The sequence below is a fragment of the Aplysia californica genome, unplaced genomic scaffold, assembly GCF_000002075.1.
Source record: "Aplysia californica isolate F4 #8 unplaced genomic scaffold, AplCal3.0 scaffold00546, whole genome shotgun sequence".
NCBI classification, from domain to species: domain Eukaryota; kingdom Metazoa; phylum Mollusca; class Gastropoda; order Aplysiida; family Aplysiidae; genus Aplysia; species Aplysia californica.
In genome coordinates this window covers 78959-97085 of record NW_004797816.1, presented here as the reverse complement: position 1 = coordinate 97085, position 18127 = coordinate 78959, and the positions used below count along the sequence as shown (strand labels likewise).

At 38.8% G+C, this 18127-nt stretch overlaps 1 protein-coding gene across 1 annotated transcript; it reads right to left on the bottom strand.

The window, feature by feature from the left end:
• Positions 1-661: 661 nt before the first annotated feature.
• On the bottom strand, positions 662-17547 carry LOC101847759 (interferon-related developmental regulator 1). The gene is made up of 11 exons (XM_005106609.3): positions 17339-17547; positions 13377-13502; positions 12379-12478; positions 12126-12206; positions 10401-10647; positions 9173-9348; positions 8512-8620; positions 8041-8175; positions 6629-6760; positions 4533-4622; positions 662-2270 (listed from the first exon to the last, which is right to left on the bottom strand). Exons 1-11 carry the CDS (start codon positions 17370-17372, stop codon positions 2181-2183), a joined length of 1320 nt encoding a protein of 439 aa, XP_005106666.1. The 5' UTR covers positions 17373-17547; the 3' UTR covers positions 662-2180.
• Positions 17548-18127: the final 580 nt, after the last annotated feature.

Genomic DNA, 18127 nt, shown 5'->3' with positions numbered 1-18127 from the left:
CAAGTCTGTGTAAACTGGGAATCCATCCACGTACTATAGCAAGAAAAGAAAGCATCAAAGAAACAGAAGAGTCCCTTATTTAAAAATTCTGAAATTATGCAAATCTTAAAACTTTTTTTTAATGAAATGGAAAAGATGAAAATTAAAGGATTTCTCCTTGCGAAAGAGACATAAGCTCCTCGGCAGCCAGACAAAATAAACTCATGGTAAACAGGTCAAAAGATTAAACATAAGAGAAACTATTAATTTCATAAAACCACAGTTTTGTCCACTAAGACCAACAATAGTGTGAACTGATAAGTTGCTAGCAAATAAAGAAAACCATTTCCTATTCACAGGTAAATGTTTTCAATAAGAAACCCCATAAAAAAAAGCCCTGCTCCCTGTCATTATACAAAAACTCATTGTTCACGTCAGCTGGCTGCATGAAGAAATTATACCAAGAGACTTTAACAACCTTCGACTCAAAAACCCCAATCACAGAAAAAGACAGCGTTTACTGTTATGATTGTACACACTAAGCATGAATGAATTTTTTTTCAAATTGCATAAATAAATACCATAGATAATTGTCTTTGCAAGACTACTTTGAAGGCCAAAGTGGCTTTGCCACTAGAATTATATGAGAATAATATTCATTCTGATGAATACGAGTACTCTTGTCGGTGAAGCATTTTATTAAAATCTCTAAGAGAAACATGATGGCAGTAAAAACATGATAATGAAGATTTCTTTGAAATGTGAGAGGGGAGGGGAGGATACAACTTCCGACAGTTTCAAAACACACTTTGCATATATTAATACATGACATCATATATGTACACAACTCTGTTCAATCTTTCACACTATGAAATCTAATCTATGTACATGCTTCAAAGAAACACTCGAGAAAACCTACGGAGATGGAGTATGGAAGCGGGCCGATCACTCACACAACCATAGATAAAAGAAATCCATTATGACGGGAGAGAGGGCAAAAGCCAGAAATAATACAAACTCATCCTTTTTTTTCTTTTCTTTTTTTCTATAACCCCTTTTCCTCTGGACAAGTAGACAGTCTTTTATCCTATAAATCACTTTGATAATAAACCAAAACAGTTATCACAATTATCTTTAAAAATTTCAACAATCATGCCTACATTCCTCACGGTTTAGATATGTCCTGTTAATATGTTGAAGAAGAGATCTGTTAGAAGGTAAGCCTACAGAAATCTTAGACTTCAGCAAGAGGTAGAAAGACCAGTATTGTCCTCTACAGTGGCAGGAAGGTACTAGAACTGAGGGCACCAAAAGACATAACATAAGCCTCTGTCAGCACAGCACTACTCTTCAGATGTAGACGGAACCGTCCGACTCGGGGGCCACCTGGCACTCAGAAACTGTAATTATGGGACATCAAAGCCACTACACAGAAAGAACTCACAGAGGAAGACGTGCGGGTGCAGGGTTACTTTCCTGACAAGCCTATTCTTGTTTTTAGTTTTCACTGAATAAAACAAAACAATAATACAGAATCTACCGCTAGGAATAATTATCTCGACAAAAATTTCTGAACAATAAATGGTCTACTGTAACAGTAGCTAGATCATACTAGATGACTAGCAGCTGAAAATATAGAAAAAGAAATGCTCCTGGTACAGTATCACATGAATCTCACATTTGGCCACAAAATTAGTAACTAATGCAATTTGTCGATTATAGAAAAATTAGTACACTGTCATCCATCCAAACCAAACTATGATAGGAAAATTCAGCACTACATTATGCTAGAGCAGAACCTGATGATATAATCCTCCATGACAGAGTAAATACAAAGAAAAGTAAATGAACACATGTACTTTTTGTTGTCAAACCATAAGCATTAAAAAAAACCAAAAACTTTCAACCACTGGTCATTTCAACAAGTGAGCAAAAAAATGTTTAATGGTCTTACCCTCCTTTCTATATTATATTAATAACCCCAAACCCCTCACTAAAAAGAATAACTAAACCTTCCAAGCAAAATATTTACACAAGAGAATAGGCCCCTAAGCATCCACATCACTACTTTCTATCCCAGGTGACATTATTTTTGCTTCACAAACAGGTAAGGAAAAAAAACAACCCCAAAGACAAAGACGACCACCTTCCCAACACTAGCAGAAAGGATGGCAAAATTATGGCAGATATTTCACAAGGGTTTAGTATCCGTTCACTGTCACTGCTCTCTTGTCCCTCTGCTTTGCTCTGGTTTTGGTACGTGCTTTAAAGGATGCAGCATTGATGAAAGTCTGTAAGATAAACACAAAGCATAGAAAACATCAACAACTGATTCAGTATTGAGAAAGAAGCATGATGGACAAATGTAATTTTACAGACCAGCATACACCTGACAGCAAAAGAATTGAGATCTGTTCGTTTTCAAAAGAGATTTAAAGCACTTGCAAAACAATTAGGTCATATAAGAGCTGAAGATTAGGTGTTCCAAGAGAGTAACAAACAAAAAAAAAGGAGGAAAGACACAGATGATAGAATTTTTGTGTGTGTTTAAGTAACAATTTTACTGCACTTGCAACAGTGCTGAAGACTAGAGGTGTTACAAGAGAGTACCATACACAAAAAAAAGGAGAGATTTTTTAATAAGGATGATAATAGATATTTGACAGGAAAGAGAGAACAAAGCACATCAGGGCATCTGCCAACCACTGACAAAGTGAGATTGAAACAATACAAAAGTACATACCCATAGAAAATATTATGGGGGGGGGGGGGGGGGGGGGGGGGGAGAGAAAAGTACAGACCAAAATTAAGCACAAAAAAGAATAGAGGTACCCTCCATCTATCTGCAAGATGATGTAAAGAAAACTTTTCTTTGAGCCCGAAAAGAGTTTTATTCAAAACCACCATAAAAATGCCTGACAAGGAAACGGAAACAGATTTAAAACAACCCTAAACTTCACCCACCTTGACATGACGCCCTAAAAAATATGCACTTTTGAGGAATGCCATTTTCTTTTTGTTACGCGTACTCAACACAACCACTTCCTATGCCATTAAGAAAAAAATTGGGAGAAAATCAGCTGGTGTAAAAGACTCATCATACTAACAATAAACCACAAAACCAGAATAAGGCAATAACAAAACTGAAAAGAAAGAATAATCCACATCAGAGCCCACTGACCACCTGCCTGTTGCAAATCTTTCCAATGTCAACAAGCTGAAAAAGAATCTACCATATTGATCTCCTCAGCACATGGTCATGTTTTGAGAATTTTAAAAAACCCAACTCAAGAGTCATAGAAAAGTGAAGAAAACAACTTTAAACCAACAATACACGTTCCCAACCCTAAACGCAAATCACTTTCTAGAGACAATATAGGGGGGGGGGGGGGGGGTGTTGCCCAAATAGGCAGCATTTGTGGAGTTGATATAACTTGAAAGATGAATATGGGTATTGCCAAGGAGCCAAATGCCATACAGGAAATGTTCACGCTTTTCAAGATGATTGAGGAATCATGAACATTTTGCTACCCTCTGATGGCTTCCCCGAATGGGAAAATGGTAAGGTCGTAGATGAAGATCTGCCTTGAGAATACGGCCCGTTTGAGATGAAGGAAAGTCATTGCTGCAGACATCGCCTACAGAGAGACACCTCATGGGGCTCATCTACTGAATTCTGCACAATGGTAACATTTCAATGGGTGCGAATGGTGTGTGTTTGACCTGTGGTGGTCGTTTTGTCTGGGAATATTTAGTCCTGATTCTATTCAGGTATAACTGATGGACAATTTCCACCCTTTAACATCAAAGAAGGCCTTAAGGGCACTTTAAAATTATTTCCGTACCTTGTGCGAAACTTACTAAATGAATTGGTGGTGAAGAAATGTTCAATGCAAAAAGCTCTCTGCTCTTTACTAATCTTAACCATGATCTCAGCAGGCAAACGAAACTTGAGAAAAACTATCTGCAAACTTCTGTTGGCCTGTTAGACTACTGTAGTTTGCAATAAGGCACAATCGTTGGGAGTTTTAGTGGTCGGCCTAATGCGAACTAGTACGTCATGCTACAAAAATGGGGACATAGCTGAAAATGGGTTGTTTTTCTACGCACTATGTAGAACAAAACTGTTTTGTGGATATATCTAAAGTGAATATCAAACAAATTCCATTTGACTTCCAAATGAGTACAAATTTGAAACGCAAACCTTCAGTGTGGAGGAAAGTTTTAACAAAAAAAAGTAAAGTTGTTTTGTTATTTTTGGATCACCCTGTAATCAAACACAGGAAGAACAAAAGCTGTTTAAAAAATTTATGTGTTTTTATTTACACTCCCATCAACAAAATTTATCAACAACCCTGGATGTCAGGATCAACCTGAGCTGAGAGGGATACATCTCAGCAGAAAGACCGATATACTCGCTAAAAACTCCTCGCAAGAGAAATAATCTCAGGTGTTCTGTGTGCGATGGCGAAGCGCCTAACCGTTACACCACAGACGGCGGTCTAAAGCAGTTGTGACACCCCAGCACGTGACCAGAGCTGCTGAATGCTTACCCTTTGGGCCTTGGAGAGAGACTTGGTGTGGCTGTACTCGTCCTGGCCTGGGGCTCCCAGGTCAAACATTTCTCGCAAGATAGGGTTAGCCTGAGGACACATGACAGCAGTCTTTTTAGTTTTTGTAGTTTTACACCACTTGCAACACAAATAAATCAAGAGCCTGAGACTACAGGTGTTACTAGAGATTAACATATAGAGAAAAGCAGGAGAGATAAGAATGAGAGATGTTTCAAAGGAAAGAAGGAGCAAACCACATCAGAGACCCCAGCAAACCACATCAGGGCCCCAACCATCCACAAGGTGACTGCCATCCCGGCTTCTCAAATTTCCAAGGGGGCTCATCCATTTTCCAGGGGCATGTTACATAACAATGACAGTGCATGCTCCATTTATATATACATACGTACATACACACATACATGTAAGTACGTTATATTCAGCCACCAACATGTCAGTGTGGCACTGGGGTACTGTGTGACTTATGTATTTCAGTCTGTTCTTACTTCTTTTTATTTTCCTGTCATCATATTCGCCTATATAAACTATATAAAAATGAATCTTGTTTTGAGCCTAGAACCAGAACATCGACTGTCAAGAACCAGCCTGGGTCTCAAGGTTTATTTAATAAACGAGAAAAGCAAAAAAATTATTGCTCAAACTCAAAGTAGAGTAATAACTAGAATGGCTCAAGTAGGCCTTGTTGTACTGGGGTTGTTTGCCATTATTGTATTTAATAAGACAAAAGTAAAAACTCTGTTTCAAGATGAAGAAAGTTGATTTAATAAGAAAGTAATATGAGGTCTGCCCTCTCTGGCTTCACTGACAAGACTGAATATCAATGAGCATGAGTACATGTGATTAAAACAGGAAGGAGGAATGAGTAAAGATCACAAAGATCTGACAAATCTTTGTTGTGAGGGCAGATAAAATAAAAGTACAATTACAGAGACATAATTCAACTTAATCATGTTAATATAGGGACCAACAATCCAGGATTTATTGTTTCCCTTCTATATATTGATAAGCAATCTAATAGTCTAACAGGCCTATTCAGTGTAAGAGGTGTAAGAACTGTGGGAGGGCAAGATGCAGTGACACTGAAAATCTGTGAATCTTGAATAGAAAGCTAAAATATAGATAAGACATGTACTTTACTATCATGTTAAAAAACATGGTTTACAAGGTATAGGTATGGCAGATCCCAATTCCACACAAGGCCTGCACCAACGCTTTGCAGAAAGCTCTAGTAATAATAAAAATTCTAAATACTAAAATTTGTATCCAAGTTCAGTATTTGTCATCCTGTGCTGCCTTCAACCCTATCCCTCCCCCGATTGTATCTTTCAAAAAATTTCAATAATACCCCCTTTTTCCGGAGCCCTACACTCCGCAGCCCTCAGACTTTGAATGAACTTTGGTGGTCCCAACGATCACCAGTACTCACGATGTGAGGCGAACACACAGGTTCACTGACCGGTTACAATGGCGAACCCGACTAGACACTTGTATAACTTTTTTTTTTCCTCAAGAGACAGCACAGGACAAATATTGATTTATTTTCATGGCAACACAGCGTTTGTAATGTAGGCCTACAACCTGCATGTCACAAATGTTGCATTAATCAGACTGCTACCAGTAAATTTCTGGGTGGTAACCAAAGCGAAAGTAGATCGAGCTTTGGTATCACAAATACACTTCCGCTTGTCGTCATAGCGCCTTTTCGTGTAAAACGTACTCTCAGACCAAGAAAAGCCGAATCAATATCACAATCGCGACCGGCAAAAATGAACCCAAGGATATTATCCAAATTGGTTTTTAAATGTTCGAGAACTTATATGTATTTTCCCGGGACATTCCCAGAATTCCTCAAATTCCCGGGTCTCAGCGATTTTTATCAAATTCCCGGGGCCTGGCAGTCACCCTGCATCCACCCAACTACAGATTGTGTAAAATATTTCTTCAAAATGCTTCACAAAAAAGATCATCTAAGGAACAGCCCTAAAAGTCATCTCAATTTCTTTAGATAAATGAGAGCAGGCCATGGGCTACAAAATTTAACTACACTTGGGGGACTCCACAAGTGGAGCACAAACCTTCATGTGCACCAAGGTTCCAGTCTGGAGAATTTGACAGAAACTGTCGTATTGTCGTTTCTGACTCCAGCTGCAGATCTCAAGCAGATTCTCTTTGCCCAGTTTCACCACCTCACTTGGATTCTCACATTCCTGAAAGACAAAAAAGTTTATACTTACATAAGATGAACCTCATTAACAAACAAATTAATGATGAGGAAACAAACATAAAAAAGCATTCCAAACAAAATTTTATAAACTTAAAATTTTAATAACCTTCAATTGTAGATCATAAGAACCATTATTAAAATCAAAACGGTAACATGATACTCAGAACAAAATTGCTGACAAGAGAAAAGAAATAATAATCACTACTGAAGACAGAAAAGCAAGTCAAAAAGGCGTAGAATTGCTAAAAGGTGAATAAAGGCAATGAATATTATTTTGGTGGGTTTTTAAAAATTGTAACTACTTTTTAACCTACAACTAGGAGTGATGTGACAGAAGACAAGCTTTTGGTCTGGGTTTTTTAAATACCCCAGCTTACTATTGTTTTTATAAAACTTTAAATTTAACACATAACTTCAAGGGACATTTAGTAACGAAAAGGTAATGTAGGATGAACTGCATATTTAGTAGTGTGTGGGTGGGGAAGGGGAATAAAATCCAGATCTAGAAAAACTTCAATGACACTTTATTCTGAAACCCAGACAACTCAGAACTTTAATTTGCTTACATTGTACTGCAATTGTGGACACCGGAGCTCTATCAAAAAAATGTCCTTTCTATGCCTGGCTGCAATTTAAAGGTCCAATCTATTGTACCTGAGGCCAGGCCTCAAAGGTCAACTCATTTACTCTACATTATTCAAACATTTTATCAAGCAGAGGTAATAATTCAGGGACCTAATTAGGAAAAAGTGAAGGGCAGAAAGGAGATAGATGTGTATTCGAGAGTGAGAAGGAGATAGTTTAAAAAAAAAAAAAAAAGGAGACCAGGAGACAGCAATGAGAAAGGATACACAAGACTGTATTTTCCAGACTTTTAAAGCCCGTGAACACATTCAAAACACAGTCATTGCAGCATTTATATCTTCTCCATCAATCAGACACAATCCTCCCTCACATGCAGTCACATTTTACAAGAAATAATGAAAAGTAGAAAAGACCGGTTCAACATGTTTAGCAAACTTTCATGAAAAATAAACACAACTTGAGATTAAACACTACAGACAACCATTCTGAAGTTGTTGTTTTTTTTAAAGGGCATTCAACAAAACAGAACCCCACCCTCCCCCCCAAAAAAAAGCATAGGAGTTAATACTTTAATGCGCTTAACATCCATAAGGATGTTATGCTATGTCATACAGTCAAAGCTAACAATTAGGAATTGGTATACACTATCAGTGTTTCTAGAAATAAATAGTGTCTTACCACAACATAACGCTGCACATCTCTAAAGCATGAGCGCTGCTGCCTGCGGTCCTTTTTGGCACGATGTTTCACAGAGTCAGTGGCCAGCTGCTTCAGTAACTCACACAGCGAGGTCTCCTCCTCATGCTCAAAGTCCTGTAGGAAAAAAAAGGCCCCAAAGACATAGTAACACGAAGAAATTGACAACTGCAATTGAAAACAACATTCTGTGCTAAAACAAGGAAATACATATTTAACACATGAAAAAACTTTGCTGTCAAAACTATTAAAAATCCATAAACAAGACAATATCGATTGAAGCACAATATATATATAAAAACTCCCAATCATTAAAAGAGAAATATTTGGGTTTTTGAGGTTTTTTGGGGGCTTTTTTTAAACTGAAGACATGCTATCAACAGCTGTAAAGATTAGCAAGACTTTGTGCAGGTACACTAAAAGAAAAAATTTTGTAATTGCAATTGGACTCACCTCATCAGAGTCCCTGGCTAGTTCATACAACAGCGCAACGGCCTCCCCTGCTGCCATACGTAGATCCACATCGGAGCTCTGGAGTAGATCCTGTAGGTAGCCCAGGTGACTGTAAAATTTAAAAGCAGAACAAAGCACATTTTCAGGACAGTTTGAATACCATGACCAATTTTTTCAATGAAAGACAAGTCACTTAACTCAGTAATATTCAAAACTACAACAAGAATTTGAACTCAAATTTATACAGCTTTTCACTAACAGCTGAGAAAAACCAACTTCAAGAATTTCAGCACAAAATCTTAAAAGTCAGAACTACCATCAGCACTAAAATTCGATTCTATCCTCATGGTTATGTGTGATGTGAACGATTTCATCGGCTGCCGAGGCATTTTGAGTTTTCGACTGGAAGATGAAGGAAAACCTTTGCCAAGTAAAATAAAGCAAATGGCTTCCATCAGCATGAATAGAATATTTTTGCACTAAACTCTTCAGCCTGTTTTGGGCATTTTGTGCAAATAATAGCGATTCACTTGCTTCAGATTTTATCTCAGGACACAAATGGCTATAGATTAGAAGCCAGAAGTTGGCAGCCATAAGCAGCTCCGCCCTCATTTGTACTTGAAAGACCAAAAAACCCTCAATCCTAATTAAAGAAACTTACTTGTTGATGTGGGTCTGCACTTCATACTGTGGTGCCACAGTGAGCAGTAAGCACCAGGCAGACAGGGCCTGACTCATCAACCAGCTCATTTCAGGTGGTACGCTTGGGGAATTCTCTCCCTTGCCATACCCCAGCTTGAAGATGTCCTCAAATGACTTGATTGCTGTCTTTGTCTTCTGTGAAAGTGACATTATCATTTCCCTCGATAAAAACTTTTCTTCACTATAAGCAAAAATGCAAATTTTAATGTAAAACAGTTACAAAGATAAGAAAAAAGCAAGACAAAAGACAAATTTCCTACAAAAATCTGATCCCAGTCCTTAACAATATCCAGATATATCCAGTCACCTAGTCCAATGCAAAACACATACCCAATATACTCACATATAACACGGCCTCACGTACAATACAGGGGGCCTACTTTGACTCTAAAATTGGCCCAATTTAAGATCTCTCAACACCTATGAAATCAATACTATTCGAGCATCAGTCTTAGCTTTAATTTAAGAACTGCTGGTTGCAGCATTGAGATTCCAGAAATCCGTTCAACTAAGTCAAGATTATCCAAAGGTGTTTTGCATATTCTCTTTTCTTTCTTTACTTTTAGCATTTGGAAAATCCTTTTTGGCATTATTTCCTCCTTATTGGCCCAATCCTGGTAGGATCTCACGCATATAATATGGGGGGCTGTATATTTTTCAAAACTGCCTACCACTCCATGACCAAAAGTAGGACTTTTCCTCTGAATCTTCCCAAAATAAGAGTTTGGGGATAAAAATGTGAGTTTCCAGAAACCTACCACCAGAAAACAAGAGATGATAGGAAAAAAGGAGGAGCCACCAGAGGCATCTGCCAACCACTGGCAACAGGACTGCCGTGAACAGAATCACATTAAGGAACTGGCAAAATGGAAATCAAAATTTCATATACATAGCGGGTGGTAATCTCCTGAATTGCTGCTAACAGTAAAAAAAACAACCAAACATAAACTGTGACATTGAGGCAAAATCAAATCAGCATCAGTATAACAAAAAGCCTAACACTAAACTTCTCTGAAAGACAAAGGGGTGAATTAGATTAATCACTGGTACCTGTTTCTCACCCTTTTGTCCCTCTGCAGGCAAGAGAATGACCGTTTTATTTAAAGGCGCTGCAGCTACTATCCACTTGCCTCCTCTCCCCCCCCCCTCTTTGATTATTCAAGCACTGAAGATAAAGAGCAACTTACCTCAAGGTCATCACTGCACAACAGGCACATCATGGCAAGCGTGGTGGCGCACATACCTCTGACTTTGTAGTGTGATGAGTTGTCTGTCAGGAGCACACTCAACACTGGCTGGACGCTCATAAACATGGACTCTGCTTCTGGCCCCAGCTGGATAGCCATAAGGCCCAGGCACGATGTGGCCACAATTTGCTCTTCCCCTTTGCCCTTACGCAGACATTTCACCAAGTTGTCTGAAACTGTCTCTTTCCTGAAATATAGGAATGAAGAAATATGGTCATGTTATGCTGTACAAAAACATACTTCTATAAATTGGCAGATACTATGAGCCTAAAAAAGTGTACAGTATTTTTTAAAAACATTTTTCACCTGCACAGCGAGCAGAGCGCGCAACACTTATCCCCACGGACCAGGATACAGGTGCGGTAAATGCTATATCACACCATCACCGATCGGCGTCCCACGAGGAAAAGGGACGGCTTCTTACCGTTGCTGATCGGCGTCCCCTGGGGGCAAAGCGTTAAACTACACCAAACCAAACAAACAACAACCCCTCCCCCACCCGTAAAAAAAAATAATCACCAATGTCATGCTGGAAAAACAAAAACACAAAGAGATTGTTCAGGCACACGAAAACAGCTCCCCACATGACCAGCTGAAAAATCTGCTGCCAGAAAACCCAATGCAACACTAAACAGTTTATTTGAACAGTGCAAGCTCCAAAGGTTTCCCAGATCTCGCTGCTATCCTTCCAAAGATTTAAAGGTTACAAAAGACTTAGGTTCTTATTCCTTTGAGTGTCCATCTACCCCCACTCACTTTCTGTTTGTTCCTTTCTATAAATGAGAAGCAATCCTTCATACTCGAGAACCTGGTTAACCAAACAACCATGCCTGAAGGCACAGGGAACCATACCAGAGGTGCATAGGCACAACATGCATGCACTATACTTCTAGACTAAAGAGCATGAGCTGAGATTTTTCATTAATCATATAGGAGCAAACATTATTCATGTTCATAAAACTTGCACATCGTATAGTTCTCAAAGGAAAGACTTACTATCAGTAATAATGTCGCAATAACTTGAATTCCATATAAGATAAATCTCATCGAATCATGATGTAACAAGAATATAGTACAGACATCTAAAGTATGTTAGTTAACAATCAAATATTCCCATTATCACAATAATTTAATCTATTCCACAGACATACCATCAACAAACAACTACATTTTTTCTTCAGTGTCAAATGCAATATCTGTCAATTATAAAAATGCACACTTTCTTTCACTTTTAACGCGCAAATTAGAAAGTAAATCAAAATTTCACGCAAAAGATATTGTCATTGATGCGTAGAATTACAATAAACAATCAATCAACTGTTCAGTGTAAGACTGCCATCAAACATCACTTTTCCAAATGGCGTTTAGTGGAGTCTTAAGCATTTGAAACATTCTCAAATGAAATTTCATTTTGCGAAAAAGAAAAGAGAAAAACAACCTGACTGATATCAATAAGAGAAAATAATCCATTGAGGGATTTTAAAATCAAGACACTTTCAAAGAGACAAAAATACATTAATACATGTGGAAACATGATCCCACTCTTGCCTTCTTTTCCTACTTTTTACTATTATACAGTTCATATCAATTGCTATTTATACAATAACAAAGAAAACACACAATATGGTTCGCAGCTATACAGCAATATTAGACTTAGTCACTGACCTTTCAAGTAAAAACTCTGCCACATATTTCTTTTGAAGAGCTTTCTGTATCCCTTGAAGAGCTTTCAGACGAGACTGTGCGCTAGAAAAATAGAATGAAAATTTTAGAAACCACTGTGAAAACATGATTCGTAATGACAGTGTAAAAAGAAAGTAAAAAATATGCACCTACCTTTTGTAAAAGCATTTTGAGTTTTGCAAAATTTGATCAGACATAAAAGATTCCCACAAACAAACAGCACCCAGATTTTTACCTTTTCTGCAAGGTAGAATCCAGGCATTCCATGAACCGATCCTCGAAATTTTCCTGCTCTGTTGTATCCTCTGCATCCTCCTCTGTATTGTGACCTTGGTCTGAAAATCAAAAGAAACAATATTTAAATAAAGCAAATGAATACAATTTTAACATTTATTTTCTAAACTGCACAATGGTTAATTACATGATAGACTTAAACAGAAATATATTTACCTATTTGACATTCTATTGAATTTAGTCAATCATAAATTTTAATAGGTTCAGATGTATGTGTAAGCCCTGAAAGTAACCGTCATGCTGCCACAAAGAAGGGGGAAGAAAAATATCACAAAATTTGCAAATATATGCCGATGAAATGTTCTGAACATCAGTAGAAGAGATAGTAGAAGGAAAGCCTTTCTAATGGAGAGAAGAATTCTGAACATGACGGTTTTTACATGAAGAAAACGGACAACACCGTTTTATACACGGACAACACCGTTTTATACAGCATTTGAACACACAAAAAATCCTACTCTTCGTTTTTTTAAAAAAAAAGGACCCAGGATAGCCTGAACGGAATCACTTTGCTTGATATCCAATCAAAAAAAGTTTATATCTAGTGTGCAACTATCATTGTTGCATTGCAAAAGTTCACAATTCTGTACTGCTTCAAGTAATGTGAAAGAATAAGAGGGAAAGAAGAAAAAAAAGCACAAAACACAATTTTTTAAAATTAAAAGACCAAGCCAAAAACATAAAAAGAACGAGAGCTATGATTGTAGACTTAGCAACTAAAATTTCATCTTCTAAACCACTGCACCATCACTACACAGTTATAAACTTACTCATAAGAAAGAGTGTAGTAAAAACATTTTCAACACACATTTCTAAGAACAGACCAAGATTAACCTCTGTATCAACAAACATCTCCCTTATTTTATTCGTGTACGGACGACAGAATAGACACAAAGACACAATCATACATCAGGAAATGGCTAAAAGTTGGGCACGTACCTGAACCATGCCAACTAGTGTCATCTGACAGCACACTCTGGGTGCTCCAATTATCTGCCACACTTTCATCATCCTCATTTCTGGTGCGTGGTGCAGGAACTGCAGCTGCCTCCTGACCTTTCCCCCCTGATCAAAGAGAATTAAGAGTCATTTTGAAGATTCATAATGATTATTCACTTAAACAACATTCATACAAAACAAAGCCATCGAAAATGGACAACAGGTAGGTAAGTCAGTAGTAATAGTAAGTGTTTGTTTTAGTAGAGGTTTTACGGTGCTTGTAACTACATAAAAGTAAAAGATCCTTAAAAGTGCTAAGGCTAAGGGGTGGATGTCAACAGAGAAGTCTTTACAGGGAATCAGGCTTACTACTCTGCTCACCTCTCTAGCATCCAATTATTGCTAGATCTAGATCTAGATCTATCTAAACTGGCCCTCCTGCATCATTAGTATAAACAGAGCGAGTAAGTTGAGCTGACCTTGCCGGTGCAAAGTTAATTATGTCGACCTATGAGATTGCGCGTAGCGATCTCGCACTCTTGGCTTATTGGGGGGAGGGGTGTTGAGAAGAGGCCACGGTGTCGATTTTGTGCGATGCACAGAAAAACTAGTCTAGATCTAGAACACATTATAACAAAATGAAATTTTAAACATGTTAAAAAAAAAAAATGGTGATGGAAGTAATGATGATGCTATAGATCTAGTGGTGGTGGAAAGACCCTGAGTTGTCGGTCACCGTGTACTTAGACACTGCCTTTGGCCTTGGGAAGATCTAATACTAGACTTCTAATGAGAGAGCAGTCCTTTGACTTTTGACCCAATTACACAGTCCTAGCAGGCAATTCTAGTTCTAATTCTAATTTTACATAAACCCCCCCCCCCCCCCCGACAAAATATATAATGTAACCTTCTTACATAACTCACTTAGATCTGGTCTAGGATCTAGATCTAGAAGCTGAGCTGAGTCCGAATAAATAAAACCTTTTTTTTGGACCCGAGTCCGAATAGAAAAACTAACGAAGTGACTATTTCTCCGAACGTTCGGAGAAATAGTGCCATTCTTTATTTCTCCGAACGGTTTGCGGCCTCGTGATTTTTTGCCTATTTATTGCGAGAGTTCGGCGCCAACTTTCATTCTGCCTCTGGTCTGGGAAAGAACACCACATGGCAAGCCCGCCTACAGACAACCTTCAGTAACACCCACCACACACCCATCACCATCATGCACATGTACACACACAAACTTATACACACACTAACTAAACATGACCAGTGGGCAACTTTTGAACATATGACGAGCTGAGCTGTGGATGGAGAGACAGTGTGAGTGAAAGAGCGGGTGAAAGGAAGAATGTGTGCGAGTGTACCTACAAGGCGACAGCAACTACAACAAGACGACGACACCGACCCCCCTGGCCTGGTCCATAGCTCACGAACGAAAAGAATGCAGCTCAGGCAGTGTTTTGCCTATATTATTGTCCATGGTTCGCATGGTGCAAGGGAATGAGTGAAATTTTCTTTGTGTGTTCCTGGAGGGAAGGGGTGGGGTATGAAAGTCATGCGGACGGGGATGAGCCGCGGGAGAGAACACGGGAATTGAATGAATGAGTGAAACTGAAAGAGAGGAACGATTCATGAGCCCTGGAATGAATGGATCCTGTGTTTCTATTTTTGTATACTTTAAACTGTTACTGAATAAAGGCTGAAATAAAGCCCGAAAAACAAACACACACACGCTCTAGTCAAGAGATTTTTAGATGAGTGTAAAAACGTGAAAAAGAAAGGTTTCACTACAGAATGGAATCAAAATTAGAACAGCCCATAAACAACAACAAACATTAACAAAATAAGGGCGTGTGTCCACCTGTCCGAAGAAGATTGGCTGTTTTAACCCTAAATGTGCCCAATTTTTTTTTAAAGTACAGGATATTACATGTAAATTATGGAATCACACACATTAAGGGGCCTGCCTGTGTCAGTACATTGGTCGCGGCAGTGACAAACGCAGTCTATGCTAGTTCTATGTGTCGTTATCAATAACCCTCCGTAGATCTAGATCTAGATCTAGACAGCACACGAGTGAACACAACACCTTACGTTTAAGAGCAGCACCCTTCATAGGCAACACCTGCAGCGAAAAACTGTTTGGAATTGTAGCATTTCTTTATATATAAATATTTACTGCGGACATTTTTTGGACTGATTGAACCATATTGTTACACGAACAATCTTTGGTAGGCCTATAATACATAACTATAGATCTCTAGATCTAGAATCTAGATCTAGAATCTATATTACATCCGAAATTTGCGGGAAAGCATGTGATTTCAGAGTGTTCGGATAAATAGTGCGAAGGGTAAATTTTTACTTTCACTCCCGCACACAGATGCACTGTTTCAGGGGTCAAACTGCTGTACTGTTTGCTGCAGATCACACATAAGGCCACCTCTATTCTCACCCGGAGTGAGAATAGTGCAGGCGAGTCTTGTGGCTATTCTCACCCGGTGCGCGTTCACCCTAAACCACAGAATTCTACACTGTGATAACAGAAAAATTGTAGAATTCTGTGCCGTGAACAAACGTTCCATTACAATTGTAGCCTACTAAAAGCGTGCAATTTTGTCTGTGGGCAGAGGAGAGAGAGAGAGAAAGAGAGAGAGGAGTAGCGCGAGAATTTCCGGGCAGAACAAAATGGCGACCCGCGTAGTTCGGCTCGATTCGAAAAGTTAAAAAGCCGTAGCATCTTTGTAGACAACCAAATTAATTTACTTTTGTGTTTTAACATCATTTTTTAACTTTGTTTTGGTCAATTTGATCGTCCACACCGATAGACAGTATTCAGAAAGAGACGGAGAGAGAGAGAAGAGGGGAGGAGTTGATCTTGCGAGAACTTCCGGGCAGGTGAGAATAGCCACTTTCCACACATAAAGCCACTAATACTGTCGCAAATCAATTATTTTCAAGACAATTTCAAATCTAAAACTGTGAAATATCAAATTATGGGTAAAAACATGGGGGCATGCCCCCCTGTAACCCCCCAGATTTTCTTTTACCCCAGTGGGCCGTGGGGCAGGCCCCCCTGGAAGCCCCCGATTGGTCCAAAGCATGTCTATCTCGGTTAAAAACAATCAAATATTTCAAAAAACATTAATTTGCGACGGAAAAGAAGTTGATATTCGTGTTCAGCGCATCAATAGTTAGTAGAAAATAGACAACTGGTAGCTGAGTGTGAGACGGGAGGGAAAGTAAAAAAAACACCGTGCGAAGGCCTAAATAGTGCCCGCTTTATTTTCCCGAACGTTCGGAGAAATAGTGCCGGCCTAAAACTAAACCCATATTCGGACTCAGGGTCCCCATGGTCCGAATAGATAAAAATTAGGAAGGACTTCGGTAACAAGCGACCACCCCATTGAACACAATAAAGAAGAGGCCTAGATCTAGATCTAGTTCTAGAAATCTAGACCTAACCCTACCCCTCCCCCTCCCTACCCCAAGCCCAAGCCCTCAATTCTGCTCTGTCTCATAGTCATAGTGGTCGCTCGTTACCACGGAAGTCCTCCCAAAAATTATATTCCTACTCGAGTCTTCATCCTCTTACCCAGACCTCATCTGGAACTTATCAAGAGTTTGAACCATCAAATGGCATTCTGGTGTGTCATGATGATTACCATGAAGTGGCCATGTGATTTAGAGAAGATTTCAGCTGAGTAACTACCCTCGCCCTCACCAAGAAGGAACAGGTGGTCCAGAGGCATCAGCCCCAGCCCTTTTCTGATAACCTCTACATTTTTTAACTCATAAAAATCGCTTTACTAATCATTCCAAGAAACTCATGTAAACATATGCTGAAACAATAACATATGGTCGAAAGGTCTATGAACGTGACCCTGAGAAGGTGGAGTTTACTGGCAACATGGCTGCATGGCGCAATACTGAGAGGTACACTACCTCTCGATACTTACCTCCACGTCGCTTGGAATTTTTACTTTTCGGCATTATTTCACTGCTTTATAATCAGCCCAATAGGATAAATTACAAGCTCTAAACATAAGCCAGCGTATATGGTACTCAAAATGGAAATAAATTGAAGATAAGGGTGAAAATTGTCCAGAGAAATAATATGACATGTTTTCCACAAGTGCAAAGGGTTGTGCACTAAGCTATTTTTATCACGGATTTCTTAGTCTCTAAAATAAGTACCATGTTCACGTACGTGTTTACGCCAAAAATATAAAACATTTACAATACTTTTTCACCACCAATCTCAGAAGTAAAGATAAAGCATATATTTCCGGGATAGAGACTGAATATTTACCATGTTTTTCTTTTCAAATTCGATAACGGTTGTTTTTGAGAGTAGCGATGATTCATTTTCTACGCCTTTTCATTGGTCAGTCTAAAATAGAATCGTGTTCTTGTTTTCCAAACAACTGTGGGTGTTCTCCAAGGCTGGTGTTCTCCAAAAGGTCGAGGTTCGTCGTGGCGAATAATGACCTACGCCGTCATCCATGGTCACTATGACTATGATCATGCAGGCGACTCATGTATGTGTTACCATGTCAAGTGGGCTGGGCCTTTAAACGGGGGTTTGGGGATTTATTATGGTGATTTACTCACAGGGGCGTTCTCGCAAAGATTTACTCCCCTCGGGCGTTAATGAAGTGTACTCTCGCACATTATAAGAAAGATTATTTTTTATAACATAGAGATGGATGAAAAAATGCCTATATCCAAATTTAGATACGTGCCAA

Bases quoted from the DNA above. Each gene is read 5' to 3' on its own strand.
- LOC101847759 (XM_005106609.3), bottom strand. From the start codon at position 17,372: ATGCCGAAAAGTAAAAATTCCAAGCGACGTGGAG. The intron at 12,479-13,376 runs GTACGTGCCCAA...TTTGATTTTCAG, and splicing joins CACTAGTTGGCATGGTTCAG to ACCAAGGTCACAATACAGAG. The intron at 8,621-9,172 runs GTAAGTTTCTTT...TAAATTTTACAG, and splicing joins GTGCAGACCCACATCAACAA to TCACCTGGGCTACCTACAGG.